Source organism: Pleurodeles waltl, chromosome 1_2 (genome assembly GCF_031143425.1).
Source record: "Pleurodeles waltl isolate 20211129_DDA chromosome 1_2, aPleWal1.hap1.20221129, whole genome shotgun sequence".
NCBI classification, from domain to species: domain Eukaryota; kingdom Metazoa; phylum Chordata; class Amphibia; order Caudata; family Salamandridae; genus Pleurodeles; species Pleurodeles waltl.
The window spans coordinates 889,874,485-889,896,077 of NC_090437.1; the positions used below are offsets into that span (position 1 = coordinate 889,874,485).

General features: G+C 40.8%; 1 protein-coding gene across 3 annotated transcripts in view; it reads right to left on the reverse strand.

Annotated features, from left to right (window-relative positions):
- The window catches only part of PDLIM3 (PDZ and LIM domain 3), a 65,943-nt gene that overhangs the window by 13,467 nt on the left and 30,883 nt on the right, over positions 1 to 21,593 (reverse strand). For all 3 annotated transcript variants that reach the window (XM_069199760.1, XM_069199743.1, XM_069199753.1), the window contains exon 3: positions 15,758 to 15,842. In XM_069199760.1, coding sequence (XP_069055861.1) covers positions 15,758 to 15,842 — 85 coding nt within the window. The remainder of the gene's footprint in view (positions 1 to 15,757; positions 15,843 to 21,593) is intronic.

Below are 21,593 nucleotides of genomic sequence, written 5' to 3' on the forward strand. Positions count from 1 at the left end.
TGGTTCAGTCGAGGAGCCAGCTCTTGAGGTCATTCCTGAGTTGAGGCAGTGAGGGAGATTGCCCGAGATGAAGAGGATGAGAGTTCCAAGTTTTAGCAGTAAGCTATGAGAAGGATCTTCCTCTGGCTGTGGTCTTGTGGATCCGTGGGATGGTGGCCTGGGCCATGTGGGTGGAGAGGAGTTATCTGGTGGGGATGTGGAAGGTGAGGCAGTGGTTGAGGTATGCAGGTCTGATGTTGTAGAGGTTATTGTTATGTGTTAGACTGATAGTGAGGATTGGGAAGGGTAAGCTGCCAGCTGATGTGAAGAGATGATGGTGAAAGGAGCCTCCTGCCCCTTTGTACTGGGAAAATGCAACTCCCAAGGACACGGAAATGTGTACCTAATTGTGTGAGGATGGGATTTTAGGAATTTTACTGACTCATAGCAAATGTCATCATAGGATTGGCTCCGGAATATGGGAGTGGGGTATGGGCATTCTAGAACCTTCGAATATCCTTTTAATTAGTGTTCCATAGTTAGTTTGAGCAAACGTTTACCCTAACTTTAAAAAGAGCAGCTCTCTCTAATGTGTTTCCCTCGAATGGAAAGCTTCATGCTCGAAACTCTTATTTGCTCTGAACATCTACTGGGGTTTGCATTTATGCTGACAAATTATTTCCTTCCCTTTAGAAATTCCCAACCCTCTTTCAATGCTTAATTTAAACAGAGTGAGTTTCTTTATGATACACTTAAATTAGATATTTTGCATTCTGTCCATATTGTTTGTTACTATTTTGTGTTTCATAATACTTAAATTTTGAGTATTTGAGAATCTTAATATTCTGGCTGTATTGATATAATTTCTTAACCGTTACACATTTTGCAGATTGATGATTTGACTAATCCTTGGAAAATTCAACCTTACGGTTGAATGCCATCCTCTCCTTACTCTGAGGTCACATTGGTTTTATGGTATTTGAAATGTATTTCTGATGTTAGCTCCCTCTCATCACTTCAACTCGACAACCAAAGGGCCTGGTTACCAGTGAGGGATTGTGGTTGATGATGTTACCAAGAGATTGGAGTTAAATACCCCACTCCATCAGCATCAAAAAGTGCAACATTAATACAATAGAGCAAACTCTTACTGACGTAGACAAAAAGCTAATTTAGCATAGCTGGTAAATATCTTATTTTTTAGGCCCAGTGATAGCAATTGGTACGGTTGTCACTGAATGCAGCAGGTACTGTTACCTCAAACACAGGTCAAAAATTAGATTTTGATAAGCTCCATCCGAGATACGAGATAAGTATGCTTTATGGATTTCCCAGTCCAGGTTATTTACTGTTAATATTAAGCTCTTGTTCCTATCTCTTTTCAATGCAATAGCTTTCCTAGACCCGTTGAATGCAAGGATATTCATAGGGTTCTTGCCTTTAGTTTCTAAAATGGAGATCAGGAATTCTTTTGTACTTTCGCTGGGATTGTTCAAACCTCTCCTTGCTCTACAAAACAGCAGCAAACCAGCATTGTTTATCAGTAGTGGATTCTTTGCAAATAGCTCCATTGAGCTTACATGCTTGGATCTCATTGCACTTTCTCCAGCCTACTCACAGCCCTCTACGATAGTGGTTAACTACAGTCTTGACCAGTGTCTTCCCAGCAAATGCATCTGCGAACACATTACTACCAGCTTGTCTGCAACTACCCCAAGAAAAATAGGATGAACCACTTGGTGTCTCTGTGAGGGCCCCAACTGATTCAGGTTTGCGCGTCCCATAAACAAAAGGGTAGGAGCGGTACCCAAGAGGGGATATTATTTTTTGTGGTACTGCAATTTAGGTGCTAGTATTTTTCTCTGTCTATTTGACTTAGACCATCTTGATTTGTGCAACACATGTAACGTTTCAGTTAGTTTTAGTCAAGATATTTATAGTCTGTAATATACTACAACATGGCAGAGGGAAAAAAATCATTTTAAGTTGCTGCTGCTCATCAGCTTTCACCCACAATGTGCGCAAATGTTGGTTGCCATCTTGAAACTAACTTAAGCAGGGAGGTTTTGGCATGACCTTCTGGTTCTAGTCTCCAGCTAATCTTCAGCACCTGGGTACTGCTGCAACTACATGGTTAGCCAAGATGTGCCACTGCTTCCCATGATGTCCAGTGAAGTCCTGGCCCTGGATGCACCCTCTTTGCTATGCCAGTTGACAGATAAGGGAGCATGGGGTACAGCTCTGACAAATGGCAAACATATTAGAATGTAGATAGCTCTGCCTCACTCTAATAGTCTCTGGACTACATTAGATGTCTGGGTTTTGGGATGATGGTCAGCTGATTCCCTTTTTTGGTGGCTGATAATTTCATTTTTGCTAACATCTTGTCTTTCCTCCGAAACCCTGATACTATGTAAATGTTTAATTCATCCTAACAAGTAATGATAATTTCCCTTTCTTTAGTGACTGAGAAATCCATAGTTGCTATAAATATAGATGTTTGGCTTACTGCGTTGCATTTCTCACTTATTGATAACAACTAGCGGCATACTAACATAATAGAGAGCCTGCATACTCAAAAAGATGTGTGATTATGAGATAATATATGGTGCAGTAATCAGCTGAATCTCCCTTTGTTGTTTCTCCTTGAACCACTCTTGGGATTTGATTCTTACTTTGATTCTTCAGACTAACATTCTTGACCTCTGTGACTCTTCTTTTGCCTTTAGCTTTCAAACACCTACAAAACTGTCTCTTCTTCCCATTTCATGCTATGTCTTTTGATGTTGTCCATGTCACAGGATTAACTTAAAACCTGTACACTTGTAGCAATTACCTCATTGGTTCTTCATTCTATGGTATGAGAGTTAAGCTGTGCTGCCTGACACACTTTTTGCTTGGCTATACTCTCATGAGACACCAAGAGTCCTTACCTCCATGTTTGCCTCTCTTATCCCAGTCCTCAATGAGTAAGATACCCGATCTCCAGCAGAAAATACAAAACATCAATAAAAACTACAAACAATATGTCTGACTTCTCCTTCCTGTGAGTATAAACAGGGGAAGTTGTCATAAGCACTTCTTGTTTTCTTTGTTCTCTCAGTTCAAGGAAACCAAGCACAAGGTAAGTGTGTTTACTATCATGATTTTTTGGAAGCTTCGCTAAGCGGCTATATTAATTTATGAGTACCTGGTGGTCTTGCTGAGCGGGCCGCTAGTGGTCAGAGCATGTCTCTGCAGCCTGGTCTAGTGGAATGAGCGTGTCACATTTTTTTTAATGAGACCTACTCTAGGAGTCTTGGTGGCAATCGGCATTCCTTTTTGTGCTGCACTTACATGGATCTTTTCTGGACCTAGGCATTCTCATGAGACCTGATTAGGGGATGCTAAGCAACTCCTCTAACAGGAAGTTGTGCAGATTGGTACCATTTAAGACTTACTGTTTCTCACTCAGGATCGTATTTCTGTCGAAAAAGTTAGTCTGGCAAGACAACTGACTGAGAAATGAAGCATTTGGATGCAACAGGGGTGGAGGAGGTACATTAGGCTACTTCGGCACCTATTACTTTGTAATTGATTCAGGAGATGATTCAGTCTGTAGTGAAGGATGCTTTTTCAGCCAGATCTTTGCGTTTGCAACCCCCTCCTAAGGTGGCCAAGCTAGGGGATAGGGTATGATGATTATGATGAAAAATACATGGTTGCTTGGTTCAGGGACCAGACGTGTCTGCGGTTTTGGGTCATATCAGAGACAATTTACCATTGCCGGTGGTGCCTGAAGAACCCCTAGAGGAGGGCTTCTTTAGCAGGTAGCAAAAGAGGCAACCTGATTCCCTTCAAATGCATTTATCTAGTTGGAAGGTGCTTTCTCATGAATGAGACAATATAGATAAGCAGGCCTTCTCATGTTTCCTTTCTAAACGATATCCCATTTACTTTTTAAATAATATTGTATAGTGAAAGTAGATTCTCTGATGTCTGGGTTGTCTTCTCAGGGGTTTGTTAGTGTCAGAAGATGCTTCACCAGCAGTCCAGGTGGATAAAAAGACCAACTCTGCTATTAAGAGGGCATGGGCCACAGCCAATTTTGGTGTCAAATCTGGGGCCTATATTAGCTATGAAATTCAGTCCCTTTAAAAGGATTTCCAAACCCAGTTGAAACAGTTGCAGCAGGGCAAGGATTTGATGGAGATGTTGTCTGTCATGGAACAACAAATGAAACTTTTAGTTGATATTTCTTATGACACTTTAGAAGCAGTGGCTGCATCTTCAGGGACAGCCATATCTGGATGTGAGGATGGAAAGGTGATGCAACACAAAAGAACTTGCTTAGCCTTTTCAGGGTTGCAAATTGTTTGGCCAGCAACTGGAAGAACTGATTAAGAAAACAGAGGACCAAAGCTGTTGGCTCTGATTAAACCTCCAGGGAAAGGTAGGGGGTTTGGCTACCAGAGAGTAATTGGCACTGGGGCACCCACTAAGCCTGCACAACCCTTTTGATGCAGGGGTCATGGCTGAGGCACCTCTGAAGCTGACAAAGCCTGGTTTTCACCCACTGCTATGACCACCACCACTCGCTCTGTCTTCCTAGGCATGACATTGCCACGGACATCCCTCAGCAAGTAGGGGGTCTACTGAGATACTTTGCCCAAGTTTTGCAAAAGGAGATTCTGGACAAATCAGTAGTGGAGGAAGTGTCATGGGGATGGTCATCGACTTTGTGCCCTTTTCTCCATAATATTTCTGTTCCACTCCACTGACAAGTGATCTATTATGTTGGGCAGCTCTGCTGGATGGAATATATGTATTGTTGTCCAAAGCATCAATAATTTTGGTGCCACAAGCAGAGGAACAAGAAGTATGTTATACTATCATCTTTCTGGTTTTGAAGGTGTCAGGGAACTTTTGTCGAAAATTGAATCTGAAGAGAGTAAGCAGACGTATTCCTCATCACAAATTTAAAATGTTGTCCCTGACTTCCATTCTGCTGTTGTTAATAAAGGAGGATTTCTTGACTTCAATCGATTTGAATGATGCATGCACACTCACAGGGAATAAATACTAGCGGTATCGCCAGTTTTGTGTGGGGGTCATCTTTTTCAATTTCAAGCCCTGCACTTTTGTCTGGCCTCAGCTCTGACAAACTTTATGAAAATTCTGGCCCCAGTGGTGAGTACTGTTTATTCACATGGTATTCAATTCTTTCCATACTTTGACAATTGTTTGATCACTTCTTTTTCTTTTGTTCTAAAGCGCAGGAGGACTTCCAGACATCCATTCAGGTTGTGACCAGAATCGGGTTTCTCCCTTACCAGCAATGATCATCCAGTTCATTGGAGTCAATTTCAACAAGGTGTAGGGGAGGATATAGTTTCCATCTCACAGAAAGATCAGGTCACAAACACTTTTGACGTCCTTACAAAGAGAGTCTCAGGCATCTACCACAGAATGGCTGGTAGTCCAAGGGGCATGGCATCAATGGTTGCAATTGTTCCTTGGGCTCAGCTGGTATGCCGTCTGTTAGCACTCTGGCCCCCAGTGTCCCAGAATTACTCTCTCCAGATTCCAGATCAGAGTAATTGAAGGCTGAGCTTTCATGGTAGCTGCAGGAGGACTGATTTTGCAGGGGTGTATCATGTCTCTCCATCTCTCCTGAGGTAACCATGACAGCTGCTGGTGTGAGGGGATGGGGATCAATTCTTCAGTCCAACAGATTCAAGGCTTATGGGCTCCAAGCCAGGTTCAGAACTCCTCCAATTGGAAGGAACTGGAAGCAGTACATCTGGCTTTATTGGATTTTTCCCCTATGATTCTGGGTCCCCCCTGTTGGTTCGGACAGACAATCAGGTGATAAGGAGTTATATATATTATTATTTTTTTTACTTTATTTTTCAGTTTTGTAAAACAACTGAGAGCATTTTGGGCATCAAGGTATATTACACTTGTCAGATCATGGTGAAAATCATTAGTGTTGAGACAGCAAACACTCAGGTAGGTTACCTCCATTCAATTGCAATACAGGACTACACATTTTACAGGCAGCTGGTGCACCCCACCTAAATCATGGGCACAGCTCTTCCCCCCATATATGGCACATCACCCTCCTCCCTTGCATTCCCATCATCACTATTCATCGTCTCCACGTCTACACTTAGTCTCAGGAATGTATCACACATCGCCCTCCATGCCACAACATCATCCTCCAGTTTCTCATCCCGCCAACTTTGCTTCATATGCAGCTTTTCAGTCAGTGCCCATTCCTGTAAGCCCCTCTACCACTGGTCAACTACAGGTCCAGGCTGCCCCATCCAAGTGATTGCCACCCCGCACCAGGCCAGAACTAATGTCAGTTGCAGGAATTTGTAACTCATCTTCTGATCCTTCGGTCTCTTGACATGTCCCAACAGGCAATGTAATGGAACATGTACAATATGCAGGTGCATAGGCCTCTAGAGGTCTGCCACCACCTGTGCCCACAAAACCTGCACTGTCCAGCATACCCACACTACATGCAGAAAGTCTGCCCTGCGCAGTAAGGAATTATATTCAACACCAATGGAGATAGATCCGTTGGTGCTCTCTGTCCTAAGTCAGCTCATTTGTCTGTGGGGAGAGCAAAACCTGGTGTCTCTAGAGGCAGCTTATCTTCTGGGGAAGGAGAACATGCTAGTGGACAGGTTAAGCCGTTTTTTTCCCATACTCAGTATCCATGGTACTGCATCTATAGATATTCCATCAATTGATACAGAGGTTCAGAGTTCCAGTTTTGGGTCTCTTTGCCTCAGTGGAGAATTGCCAGGTCCCAGTATTTTGTAGCCTGTTCCTGGACACAAGTGTATGGGCAGTGGATTATTTTTCAGTGAAGTAGCCAGAGGGTCTGCCTTATGCCTTCCCTCTCATTCCATTAGTACTCAGGGACATCCAGAAGATTTTTGCAGAACATGTTCAGATGGTCTTAGTAGTCCGGAATCAGCCTAAGAGGGCCTGTTATCCCATTCTGTTACAGCTGTCACTGGCCCCCCAGTGGGGTTTTCTTCTTGTTCCCTCTCCCTTGCTATCACCAGTTCTCAGCAGGGCTTCTCTGGAATGATTACATCTGACGGCCTGGAGCTTCAGAGATTAGGCTTGCAAGTACTAGGTTCTTCTGAGGAAGCAGCCAAAGTCATCCAGCAGTCTTGACGCCTGTCAACCCTTAGTGTTTTACATTACATCAAAGGAAATATATTAGCATTCTCTCAATCTTCACAGAGCTTTATCTATGTGTCAGGTACTGCATCATTCAGAAAAGTACAGTCTTCATTTGTTATGTCTGATTTGTTTGGTTGAGCATCTCAGCCCTACTTTTCAAGGTTGAGTCAATGGCTGAAACAGGTTATCATTTTGGTCTACAAGAGTCCAGAGAAAGTTTTGGCTGGCCCTGTTCAAGGGTGGTCTTCGAGGGCAATGGCAGATTCATGGGTGCTTCTGAAAGGGACTTCGATGAAAGATATCTGCTTCGATGCTACCTGGACTTTCGCTCACATTTATATGCAACATTATCATGTGTTGATAGGTAAGGGGGAGTTTCTTCTGTTTTTGGTAAAAGTGTTTGCAAGTTTTTCATCACAATGTGCAAATTCAGTTTATTTGCTAATAAATGTGTGTATCTGCATTCTAGTATGGCTCTGTTGCTACTTGCTTTTGTTCTATCTAACCCAGTGAGAACTGGGACAAGGGAGACAAACATGGAGGTAATGCCCTGTTACTTACAGATAAACTTCATTATTCCAGGTTCAAGTCTCACTTGTCAGAGTCTTGTAGTCCCTCCCTACCGCCCTTTGATGGGAGGCAACCAGAGAGGGTTTTTGTTTGGGTTTTATATGGTATTATGCTTAGTACTTACAGGAAGTGCTTATGAAGACTTTTCCTGTTTATATTCAAGAGTAAGCAGGCCATTTTGTTTGTAGTTTTTGATAATGCTCTGTATTTTCTGTCTGAGATCGGGAAAATGACCCATTGAGGACTGTGACGAGGAAGACCTGAACCTGGAGTAATGAAGTTTACCGGTAAGTAACCCAGGCATTTTTTCATAGTTTGGGCCTTATCTTTGCACAATGTACTGTGTGGTGAAAGTAGCCATTTTACTCTGCTGGAAGCCCTCGTAATCGAACAGCTGTCATCAGATCAAAAGCCATAGTTCGTTAGATTTTTGCCTTTCAATTTCATGGCTCATTGCTTTTCACACCTGTTCAGCACTGTCATGGCAAAGAAGTTTCTTCACTGATACTGCATACAGTACAGGCTATTCTCTCATTCCTTACTAGTGTATGGTCCTAATACCTGGTACTCTCTCTCGAAGTACTATCAAGAATATGATAACTTCTATCGAGAGTCACATTTAAAATGCTGACTTTTTGACCTTGTGGTGGGCATCCACTATGACCTCAATCGAAAAATATCTATTTAAAATCAAATAATGACTAGAATGAATTTAACGATTAGGAGTGTGCTGGACGTCCATTCTTGTAACAGCTATGTCCTTCATTCTTTCTACGTACTCTTTCACTTGAGCAATTTAATTGCACTGACTGGTTCATGCGCAGCAACAATGTACTAATTTCCTGGACCATTTATTTTTGCTATACTTTCCTTAGATAATTTTCCAACCGTTTTGTGTTTAATTTTGCGTTCCAATTCATCATCTTTACAATGAATTTACGGTTCCACTGCTTTTCAATTTACTTTTCAATTTGAAACCTTTATTTTTTTAATATTTTCCCTCACGACATTGTTTCAGTGCCACACCACTTGGTATTTTTCAGCAAGTTTGCTACTTCGTGAATGACTACTGACTTTTCATCAATTATTTTATTTTGTATTATGCAAATTACTACCCTTGGCAAATTTACAGAGTAGTTAATTTGTCAAGAATAAACACTCCATTATCATCCTAATTTTTAATATGTGCATTGTAACTTGAATTAAGGTGTAGCTGATGCTCATCAAATCTATCAACTCATCAAACACTGAGGGCGACTTTTTAGCATGGGCCTAGCTCACTTATCCTTATCTCTGTCACCCAATCTGTTCGTCTTTGCATGCCACTTGGTCACAGAAAACAGGTTTACAAAGACCCTTATCGTTGGGGTGAGATTGGAAGATAGTTTAGTGGTGACAGATAATCCAATGCATCTGCTTTCTCCGCCTTCTGTTTCAAGATAGTGAACCATGTCTTCTTGCATGTAAATGAGAGGCTGCATATAAAGGAAATACTTTGTAAAGAAAATGCTACCCCCTCATCTCACTATAAAATGATGATTTTCCATGCTGTGGTGACATGAAATTAAGATTTTATTAAAGACATGGAAACGAGTAATACTTTGTTTGACTAATTCAAGCTGTATATAAACTAATGATTGTGCAGAACTCTACTCAATGTTTATATTTTTATTTTAGCTCACTGATTATTTGCTTTGGATGACTTGTTTTTTAACAATTATTTTATGTTAGCCCTGGGCTCTTGCATGCTAAAGATCTGGACACATCAAAAGAACATTCTTTAACTCTATACTGCTTAATAGGGGATCCTGAGCGCCCACTTAACCCCAATCTAACACCCCTTTTTTGAGACATATCTGGACACATCAAGAACACGTTGAGGGGCATATTGACCTGTTGCTGCGTTATGTTTCATCAAGGTACAACAAAATGTCATTCTTAGTTCAATTTATGTGTTCTTTATTCTGTTACTATGTTAGTAAAAGTTAGTTTACATGACACCATGGTTCATCAGAAGAATGGTGTATAAGTGAGGAAGCCAAACTGCTAGAAACCACTATGTTTTCAGCATTCCTAGTGTCTCTACCAGTGTTTTACTCCTGTGATCGCGGATGATATGGGTGATGGCATTCACTCTGCCAAAGATGAAGAAGTATTAGCCATAGGTCTCTGCAGAATGACTGATACAATCTAGCTGTGAGTGCACCCTTGGCAATCATCTCCTTGTTTGACAACATGCCAAATTATGATGCTGGTGCGTTTTACTGGCTAATCTGACTTTAAATCCTTGACAGGGTGAACTGTGTAAAAATGTATTTGCCTACAAATTTGAATGACTAGTACAGTACCAGCCGTCGCGTCCTGCTTTCAACTATATCTTGTTCAAATTTCAGTAGCTTTTGTTCAAATCGTTTGGCTAAAGCAATGACATTGGCATGACACTTTTACTACGCTGCACAGTTCGATTTGAAGTGCCTAAAGGTTTACCAATGGAAAATATGTATTTGCTACAAACAGATATATCATTGGTTGGAGTTATTTGAGATGCTTTGCAAAGTATTTGAGGAGAGAAGTCTTATGATACTCTGTGCAAGTGTTACAAAATTAGAAACAACTTTGACAGAGGTTATTGTTCGATATAGGTGTACTATACACTCAGGTAGAGTGGCATATGGCCTTACAATGTTTCCTATGTCCTAGGTAGTGCTCAATGATATTTAGTTATCACTTTCCTGGAAAATCAATGTCCATGACACATATCGTATATGGTACAACACTTCGAAAAAAACATCCAGCTTTTGTGATCATTGTGAACCTTAAATGAAGCATATCCGTGCATGAGTCCTTTCCACATTCAAATTTCTGGTTATCATTAAAAATGCAAAGAGCGCATGTTGTTTGAAGCACTGATGACCACCTCAACATAGCTGCCCTAGGATGAAAAGGTACTCATGATTGCAACATTAGAATCACTGAATTTACAAAACGTTGTAGCAGTCCCTTTTAAAATAAATATAGTTATAAAAACGAAAGTACATACAAGAATTTCATATATCACCAAATGGCTGAACTTTCAATTTTTTTTGCAGCACATTAATTAACTCAAATTCAGATTCATATGAAATTACTATCAAGTGGTTTTACTAATTTGATGCTGTGTACAAGTTATGGAGGAAACTGAAAACCTGACTCCTTAACTTGGCTACTCTCTGACAACTCAGCCTGCAACTTCCAGGGCGCCTGTTCCACCCCCTCCCCCACACAGCCCCCCAGGGTGGTAAGTGTGCCATACAAATCTACATAGCATAGCATAACATAACATACATTTGTAAAGAGTTTACTATAAGACACTCTTTCAAGAACGAATGTGAAAGTGAAGGTAAAGTGCTTCAATTTAATCTTAGCCAATCAACTAATCAATCAGTCAATCAATCCCTCAAGTGTCATGTTCACCAATGACAAAATTAGAATTCAGACATATCATTGAATTAATTGACGATAAGAAGTAAAAACAAAATGCATTATAAAAACAAATGTTATTTTAAATGCACGGTTTATTTGCTTGGAAACAATAGTTGCATGGGTGATCTAACTTCATCACGATATTTTGTTTTCTAAAGTCATGCTGTTTTTCTCTGTTTCATTTTTACGAAGTCATTAATGCTTTGAAACAGTAAAAACCAATGTTAATATGTTTTTAAAACATAAACATTGTAATACCACTGATTGCCCAAAAACATGGCAGTGTGCGTTGATATGCTAAATGTGCAATTACGCACGGAAGAAAACAAGGTGATACCACCTATGCATTTAATGTAACCCAGGTAAGTCATGCATTAGTGGCAAATTGTTGTAATAGCTTGGTTCATGTCGCTGAAACTGTAAATATACATTGGGTACAAAAGATTTTCTATGATTTTAAAACCACACAAATGAACCTTCTTTACCCTGGTACATGAAATTCTTGTTTTAAGATAGAGTCCCATTATTTTACAATAAGCATTGAATGTTGAAGAACTTGCTACGTATTTCCTACAATTAGTGTTCAACCTCGTCCTTTAATTTTCATTAATTTTTCTCATGTGCTTGTCAACAGTAATCAGGCAGTATTTATTTCTTATCTTTTGGGAAAACACAAACAATTGTTATTGCTAATGGTTTGCTCATAGATTACATACTAAATATTTATTATTGTATTGATCAACATTTATGTGAATGTTGTATGTTATTTTGGATAAAGTTGGGTTTCCTGGTATTATGCTTTTGACTTAATTGCAACTATTGTTACTCAGCAGTCCACAAAATGTATAATATTTTTTCACTCTCTTATTATCCACTGCATGTTTTAACATTCAGTGGTTAAGCGTAGCATTTCAGTTGTCTTTCGTTTGTCACACTAGGTTTCATTAAAAATATTGTTTTTCTTTCAACCTTTTTTGGGCCATGATATACTTTTACTCTGTGTTTCCCTAGAAGTGCCGTAATTTTCTTACTGTACGAATTCTCTAATTTAAGGATTCCCAGATGTCGAGACTCCGATGGGATTAAGTGAATTTAGTGAAGAATACAAGTAGTGTGTATTGGTGCGCTGGTTATTGTGTGTGTTCCCACTCGATTTATCCTTAACCTTCCGTAGGTAGTTCAAAACCCTCATGTTTGTCTAACACAAACGTCAATTTATGCTTTTCTGACCACCGAGTTTAGGCTAAATTTTTCTCTTATAATAATCAATTTTCCTTTAACACTTCTGGGACTACTGTTGTGTTACTTTAACCCTACTTAAATAGCGGAATCTTTTATCCCCTTCTTGTTTTCTAGGCTATAATTGCTTCTTCATGGAATATTCCTCTCATTCCTTATTTGTCTAGTTTCATTCCATTTTTATTTTGTATTTCCATGTACTGCGAGTTGGCCACTTCTGATTCTGTAAATACTTTTTGCAGGTAGACGAGTTGGAAATTAAGCAATGGATTATTAATATTAGCACCTAAACTGCTTGTTCTGTCCATCTGATAGGCTCATTGATGACAAAAGAAAAGTTTTCTTGTGTAAAATGAGTTAACACTGTTAAACAAAGCCAGACTCGAACTGATGTGTGAAAAGAGAGAGAGAGAGTTGGAGAGAGAGAGAGATAGAGTGAGAGAGAGAGAGGGTATTGTGCCAGGATAGGGTGGAAACATGACATGGAGCACAAATGGATAACGGGTGTGCAATACCAGGCATACACCTGAGGCTTATGAAGGATATTGGTACATTTTGTGTAGTCATTTATGTCCACACAAGGATGGGACGTTGAGACCCATAACCACCATGGTGAACATGGTGGGAAAAAAGCAGGACAACCTCAGTTGCATTACGCTCAGGCTGGTCAGGGAAATAAGATGCAAGTAACTAAAATGCTTTGGCATAATAACCCACCTTTCTGTTGAATGTAATTAATTTGGTCATTATCTATTTTGTATTCTGGGCCTAAAAACAATTTCTACGATAAACTACGACATTTTAAACACAGTGGCCTCATCCATCTTGTGTAAAGTCGTCCTTCAACAGCAATTTGGTGCAGACCTCAGAAAGGACTTGATAAAGCCAAACACATTAACGGTGACCCTATGATAGAAATGTATGCTTCCAAAGCAAGACTAATTAAAGGTTCCTCTCTATCGGGTGTTAATTGGTTTATCCTAGAACAATACTTTAATGCCGAACTCAGAAACAAAGAAAGAGTTTGCAAAGTGTCAAGCATTGAAGTGAGCTTTCTGATCCTGTGGTCCACTTTAAAAAAATAATAAAAAATAATGGGGAAGTCTGCCACACGTTAATCCAAAGACAGACAGAAACAAATACCACATAGGCATTCATATGATAGCTGTTAACCAATGTTTGGGACATTAACCAGTCCAAATCATGGGAATCGGAGTCAAAATGTGACAGGCTGTCGAATCACAGATTGATAGGAGACTAGGACTAAAGATCTAGGAAGCTGGCCGGAGAACTAGGTCTATAGTTAAAAACAAAAATAAGCAGTCCGAAGTAAAGATATATTTCAGTATGGTACAACAGGTGTTGCAAACAGAGCCAAAGAGTAACCAATCTTTGGAAATGACTAGCCTTTGATCAACCACAAATATCAGACATGAATCGCTTCAGCCAAAAAACAGACTGTTGGCTGACATCAGACAATGAAGAGTTGCTGACCACACAAGCAAATCTGAGAAAATAAAATATTTATTTCACCCAGAAGCAAATCAGTGGGGGGAAACTGATTTTCAGTCAAATAATGTTGATACATATAAAGGGCTTGCTATACTTATATTAGTAAACTGTGCTGCCTACCGCAGTCTCCGATTATGAAGGGTGTAGTCTGAGACTAATTTTTAGAAGGAATGTATACATCAGGTATCACAAGCAGTCACAAAGGGTGGTTCTTGATGTGCTTGCTCTATAAATTGGGCTCCCAGAGCCATGGCGAATAATTATTTGCAAAGGCTTCAAAAGAAAGACTTTTGTGTCCAGCAGCTGATAGAGCTTAACATTATCTGTTGCCAACTGTCAAGGATATTTAGAGTGCCAAGCCAAATATGAGTTTGCCTATTGGACATCCAGGTGAAGGACAAACGCTTAATGGTATCTTCTTGTAAAGTCTTTCATCCTCTTAGGCCTGGAAAGTGCATTGTGCCAGAACCTCTGTCGTTTTTTCTGAACTTCTCGTCTTCCATCTTTTACTCCCTCCCTTTCTGTTTAACCTACACCTACCTCCTACAGATGATCCTAGATTGCACCACAATGCATACTACAGCTACCCAGGTATTTAATGCCTTTTAGGTTACAGCTCCTTAGGCTAACTCACAGATTCATTGGTATTGGGTTTATCCAGCCCAGGCAAGAACTCAAAGTACTTACTGGTGGCTTAACAGTTCACTTGTGGTTTGGATCTGTTGCACTTGGTTAAATTGTAGTCAAAACCCACAATAGTGGGATCTCCTTCGTTATTAAGAGGTCTAGTCCCTGGGACATGCTCCAGAAATATCAACATCATCCATCACTTGGTAGTGTGACAGACCACTGAACTATCTTAGAAGCATACTGGTATGAGACGTCATTCAATCAGGGGATTTGTAAAGTGGGATCTCCTTCGTTATTAAGAGGTCTAGGCCCTGGGACATGCTACAGCAATATCAACATCATCCATCACTTGGTAGTGTGACAGACCACTGAACTATCTTAGAAGCATACTGGTATGAGACATCAATCAATCAGGGGATTTGTAAAGTGCACTACTCACCCGTGAGGGTCTCAAGGCGCTGAGGAGGGGAGGGAGGAGAAGGTGAGGGGGGGGAGAGTTGCTGCTACTGCTCTAACAGCCGGGTCTTGAGAAGTTTCCTGAAGGTAAGGAGTTCTTTGGTCTGGCACAGGTGGGTGGGAAGAGTGTTCCACGTTTTGGTGGCGAGGTGCGAGAATGATCTACGGCCGGTTGTAGTTCTGCAGACGCATGGGACGGTTGCGAGGGCGAGGTCGGCAGAGCGGAGATGCCAGGTCAGGGTGTAGAAGGAGGTCGGGGTGTAGGAGACGTGTTGAGTGCTTGCTGAATATAGAGACTATAGAGCCACAATGTTCAGGCTTTGATCAATTTACTATTTAATGGAAGTTTATCTTTCTTATTATTTGTACTGAGGAATAGGATTTCGAAATCGGTGTAATAAACTCCATTGCTTCATATGCTTAACAAATATGATCTCCTCAGTTGCCTTTCGAAGATTCATTCTTTCTTGCACTAGGTGGCCCAGTGTGTCATATGTGGTCTATGCTCTAGGCTCAAACTTGTGTAAAGTAGGCTAAAGCGCAGTAGCTTTAATTAATTAAAAGGACACTCAAATAATGACTAATTGATTGCCTTATTGATTAATTAATTGAAAATAACATTGGGTAGGTCCTTTGATAGGGGTCCCAAAGAAGGCACGTGATACTGCTGCTTCGATCATTGCTATTTGCTTATGTACTTCTCATTGATAAGTGTTCATACCTCTTGTTCTGCTTCCAGGTTAATTTTGAATGGGTGTGCCTTTCCATCTTCTGATACTTGTGGGGACCATATTCTACTTTCTGGCCTGAAAATGGAGATAAAGAGAACACATACTTGAGTTGAATAAAAAATAATTTAATAAGATAAAATGACAAAATATACTTTCTAAGATGTGTTAAGATTAACATTTAGAGTTGGACTGGATGGTGGAGGCCATGTCTTCATTATCCAGCAGAGTAGTCCCCTTCTAATTTAGAGAACCCACCAGGTCAGCAGGGCCCTCTCTGCTGAAAGTTCTTCCGCCAGTGCAGGAGAAAACATTTTCAGCAAACACGACGCTGGTGCTTTCTTTTTAAAAATTTAAATAATTAACCCTAAAAGCGGCATGTCAGAAACACAAAAAAGTGTGAAGCACGCATGGTATGTTTTACCAGTGTGTTGGGGACATTTGTGTTTTTTTCTGCAGGGGCCAGCGGCGTCAGGAATAGTGGGCCGAGCATGACATATCAGGTGTGAAGCCATGCCTGTAACAGGGCGTGGCACCTGGCTTTTGACCCCGAGTTTTTATGGCAGATGGACGGCCATGTCAAAGGTTTCCGACTGGGAAGAAAGCTGAGCCCTTTTGTTGGGAATGTGTTGGAACGATTTACAGTGGGTTCTGGCTCCCATTAACCCTAAATGAGGCCCTCGGTGTTTTGGCTTCGTTCTGGGCCATTTTTACAAATTTACCCTTTTCAAAATCACTACTTTTCCATGTGTAATGATTATTGTGGGTAGCATGTGTACATATTACGGTGATTATTCTTTAAATACCGGTGGTGTGGGTTTGCAGCATGGGGTATATAATGTAAGTGAAAACAGTTAATCTTTACTGTCTGTGAATACCCACTAAATTATATCTCACACCAATTGAAGGAATTACTCAGCTGCTCACAGGCCCCTGGGAGCAGCCAGAACTTAAAAGTACACATACTTCTGTTAAGACATTTGAGCAATTTACACAAGCACGGTTTAAACCTAATCATTTTAACGACCTTAATCCATCTTATTTTATGTGTCAGTGTTTTGTGTATTTCTGACTTTGTAAACATTTTTATTTTAATTAGTATTCTTCCATGTCAACTTGCCCTTACATCTAGATGTTTTCTAGTTTTGTTTTTTGCTAATGTTGGGTGGGTACTCTCTTTGTGCTGCTCTTATTTTCAGCATCTCTGTAACGTGCATCGTTATCCTTTTGGGGCTAGGGTGCTTTTGACCAAATGACCAAAAATGGAAAGCAGTAATCAATACAATAGTTCTTTACCTCTCCTTCCTCTTCTGTGTTACTGTCATTTTCATTCTTATTTGGACTTGGGTCACGCACCAAGGAAGGGGCTCACTTCATCCATAAATAAGCAAAATGCAAAATCTAGCGGACATTACTGGCTGACCAGCCCCATCTCCCGGCAATTTCCAGTATCTGGCAAGCTTGTGAAGTTGGCATTATCATGCTGACATGGCGACTTACTTCAGGACTACAGCGGCTGCCAGCTGTAACTGGAACTTGTGTTCATCCTCAAAAGATCCGAGGCTTCTCTGATGTAGACCTGTTTGTGCTGCACCTTTGGTTGCCATATTTAACAGTAGGTAAAAACAGCGCCTTTCATCAAAAAATGCACTTCTTTTTCCCAATGATGGCATGGGTTACTATGTTTCCCTTTTTTCTAGGCATAAAATCCATAGCTACTCTCCCTAGCTCCTTCTGTTTTTCTTGTTTGATGGTGGTGCACAACCCTGCCCTCTTTTTCCAACTCCTTTCTTAATTATTCATTCTCTACCCAGGTAGTTTGTCTTGCCTTCTTTCTAAATTCTGTTTTGCCTTTGCGACCATGCTCTACTCCTGCAACTTCTGCCTATGCTCCAATACCGGTAACCTATCTTTTCCTTACTACCTCAGCCCCTAATAATATCTTACTGCTTCCACTCCTACCTTTACCCTAGCGCCTCTACCTAGCCTATGATCTAATACCTGCCTATACCTCTTTCCTTCTACACATCTATATCTTAGTACTTGTACCTTTAACTATGCAATACTGCATCTTCTGTCTATACCTTAGTACTGCTAACCTCACCTATATTCTAGTACCTCTCCCACACATATACCCCAGTGCCTCCATGGCAGTGTTTACCTTAGCCTCACTACGTATATCCTAGAACCTCTACTACTGCCTATATCTTCATACCTCTCCTCTTCCTTATACCGTACTACCTCTTCCCTTTCTTATACTGTAGTACCTCTGCCATAACATATCCCTACTATCTTCACCATTACATAATGTCTAATACCACTCCACCTAACTATACCTCAGTACCTCTTCACACTCCCAACTTTTCATGGCTCCTGCCCCCTTTCCCTCCTTACCTATTTTCTTACTCCATGTCCCCTATTCTGGGGTATATCTTTTACAATTTTCACATTTTTCAATGAAAATATTCTCATTTTGGAAATTTGCCAAAATGTTTCACTAGCCTGAGAATTATGTATTCCGATTTGTTTAGATTTGATGTAGGATAATTTGTGCATGATGCCCTGATCAGAACTATATATTCCATGTTGGCACCTGTGGCAAATATGGAAAACGGGGATATGCTATAGAGCAAGGAATGTATATGGAACACACACATTTATTCACTGAGGTGGGTTATTGCTTTAACTAAAGAATCTCAATCAGCATAAACCCTTTATATGTAAGTTACTAAAACATAAAAGACCAAAAGATGCTAAGGTATAATCGCCTCTGAAACATGCACAAGGTTCTACATCTATTAACCTGTGTGGGAGAAACCTTTTAAGGTCACAATACTTCTTTTCCTTATCTCTCTTTTTGTATATCAATTTATATAATACTACATGTAAATATATAAACAATGTGTTAAAAAGAGAGAAACAATAAATCAAATTATGATTACATAGTAAAAATATTATGAAATATTAACGTTTCAGATTTCTAAACACAAACATAGTACAGATATCAATAAATGCAATATATGAGATTATTCATAAGGCATCCATCTGTGAATTAACTATTAGAAGAAGACCTATAAAAGAGAATCTGGAAAAAAGAATTATGCTATATGTATTAAATCATATATTATGGTTAGTTAGAAGATAGTTGAGATAGTAATATCATACAAACCCACATATATAGCATTTCAAATGGAGATATTCCTCCCAATTCTACAGTGTTGAATAGGTGAGCAGTAAGTCCTACTTAAAATAACAGTGTTAATGGGGGAAGTGTCAATTGTCTTTATAATAACATAATGACTCAAAACAATAATAAAAATGTCCTAATAAGTATGGGAGACAAAGAAGGAGAAAACATTCAAGTATGAATATTAATAGAATATGTATTAGCTAGAAAGGGTTTCCAAATTTAGTTGAAATTCCCAACATTATCTTGCAATCTGTAAATCAGCTTTTCAAATGATACCATTTTTTTACATTCACTAAGCCATTCATCATGTGTACGACGTTGTGGTGTTGTCCAATGTCGTAATATACACATTTTTGCTACAGTGAGTGTGATAGCCATCAATCGTCTTGTATAGTTTGTTAGATTTTGGAGATCAGTAACATGATGTAATATAACTAATTTTTCTGTTAAAGGAATGGGCACATGTATAGCTCTGTGTAGAGAGGAAGTTATAGAAGACCAGTATTCCGTCAACACTGGACATCGAAATAAAATGTATAGTATATCACAATCCTAATGGGGACACCTCCAACAGGTAGAATGGTGTAGTGAACCTGCTGTCTTGAGTTTTTGTGGTGACCAGTACCAGTTATGAAGAATTTTGAAAAGGGTAAATTTCATTCTAGCCTCTCTGATTCCTTTATCCATGTTCAAAACAACAACGCCCAGTCCTCATTGGAATATGCTACATTAAGTAACCCTTGCCATTTGACGAGGAGTTGTGCTAGTAATGGTGATGAGTGTAGTTTATGCACTATCAGATTATAAAATCCAAAGACAGCTTCTTTCAATTTCCCCCAAGTTTTTAAGTATTGTATGACTGGGGAATCCTCAGGTAGTCACGGAATTGATTCTAGTCTACTAAGTAGAGCTTGTTTCAATTGTAAGTATTTCCCCTTTTGAGAGCTAAGGATTGGAAATTCTATCTGAAGCATTATAAAGATTTTAAGCTCGCCTTCTAAAGTGAATAAATGATCCAACATTAGAGTACCTGCTCTCTCCCACATATCCAAGGAAATGGTATGTTTCCCTATTCTAATATCAGCATTATGCCATATGGGAGCCTTATTATGTAGCCTTGGATTACTCTTAAGCAGTTTGTGAGTGGGCACCCAAATCTTAAGCATAGACTGAATAATAAGGTTAGAAGTTTGTAAGAAGGCAATTTATGAGTACAAAACATTTACAAACCTGAAGATGCCTGTAAAGACTGCCTTTCAATAAGAACCCATAGTGGGGGGGTCATCCTGTCCTGGCCAAAGATAAACCAATTGAGATAAATGGAGGGCTGTATAGTAGTGTTCAATGCATGTTAAACTAAGGCGACCATATCGCCTGTGAGCAATCAATTTGGAGATTTTCAATCAATCATTGCATTTGTAGAGCATGCTACTCACCCGTGAGGGTCTCAAGGCACTTGGGAGGGGGAGGAGGAATATGCTACTGCTCGAACAGGCAGGTCTTGAGGAGTCTCCTGAAGGTCAGTAAGTCCTTGGTCTGCCATAGGTGGATGGGGAGGGTGTTCCAGGTCTTGGCAGCGAGGTAGGAGAAAGATCTGCCACCGGCTGTTGTGCTGTGGATGCGTGGGACGGTGGCGAAGGCGAGGTCAGCGGAGCGAAGCTGACAGTTCTGGGTGTAGAAGGTGAGACGATCATTGAGGTATGCTGGTCCGGCGTTGTGGAGTGCTTTGTGGGCGTGGGTTAGGAGTTTGAATGTGATCCTTTTGTTGACGAGAAGTCAGTGTAGTTCTCTCAGGTGGGTTGTGATGTGGCTGTGGCGGGGGATGTTGAGGATGAGGCATGCGGAGGCGTTCTGTATCCGTTGCAGTCTTTTCCGGAGAGCCGTTGTGGTTCCCACGTAGAGAGCGTTGCCATAGTCCAGCCTGCTGCTGATGAGGGCCTGGGTATTCGTCCTTCTGGTTTCGGTAGGGATCCATCTGTAGATTTTGCAGAGCATGCGGAGGGTGTTGAAGGAGGAGAAGGAGACGGCATTGACATGATGGGTCATGGAGAGCGATGAGTCAAGGATGAAACCTAGGTTGCAGGCGTGGTTGGTGGGCGTTGGTGCGGCTCCCACCGTGGGCAGCCACCAGGAGGCGTCCCACACTGAGAGGGTGGGGCTGAGGATGAGGACCTCTGTCTTATCTGAGTTAAGGTTTAGTCGACTGCTCTTCATCCAGTTGGCGACAGCCTTCATACCCTCGTGGAGGTTGGTTTTGGCGGTGGGGGGGTCCTTGGTGGGGGAGAGGATCAGCTGGGTGTTGTCGGTGTAAGAGACGATGTTGAGGTTGTGAGATCAGACGATTTTGGCGAGTGGTGCCATGTAGACATTGAAGAGTGTCGGGCTGAGGGAGGAGCCCTGTGGTACGCCGCAGATGGTCCTGGTGGCTTCAGATAGGAATGGAAGGAGGCGGACTCTCTGTGCTCTGTCGGAGAGGAAGGAGGTGATCTAGTCCAGGGCCTTGTCGCAGATCCCTGCATTGTGAAGGCGTGTGCGCACGGTGTGATGGCAGATGGTGTCAAAGGTGGCCAAGAGGTCAAGGAGGATGAGGGCTGCGGTTTCTAGATTTTGAGTCTAGGTCTCAGAGATCCTGCTTTATC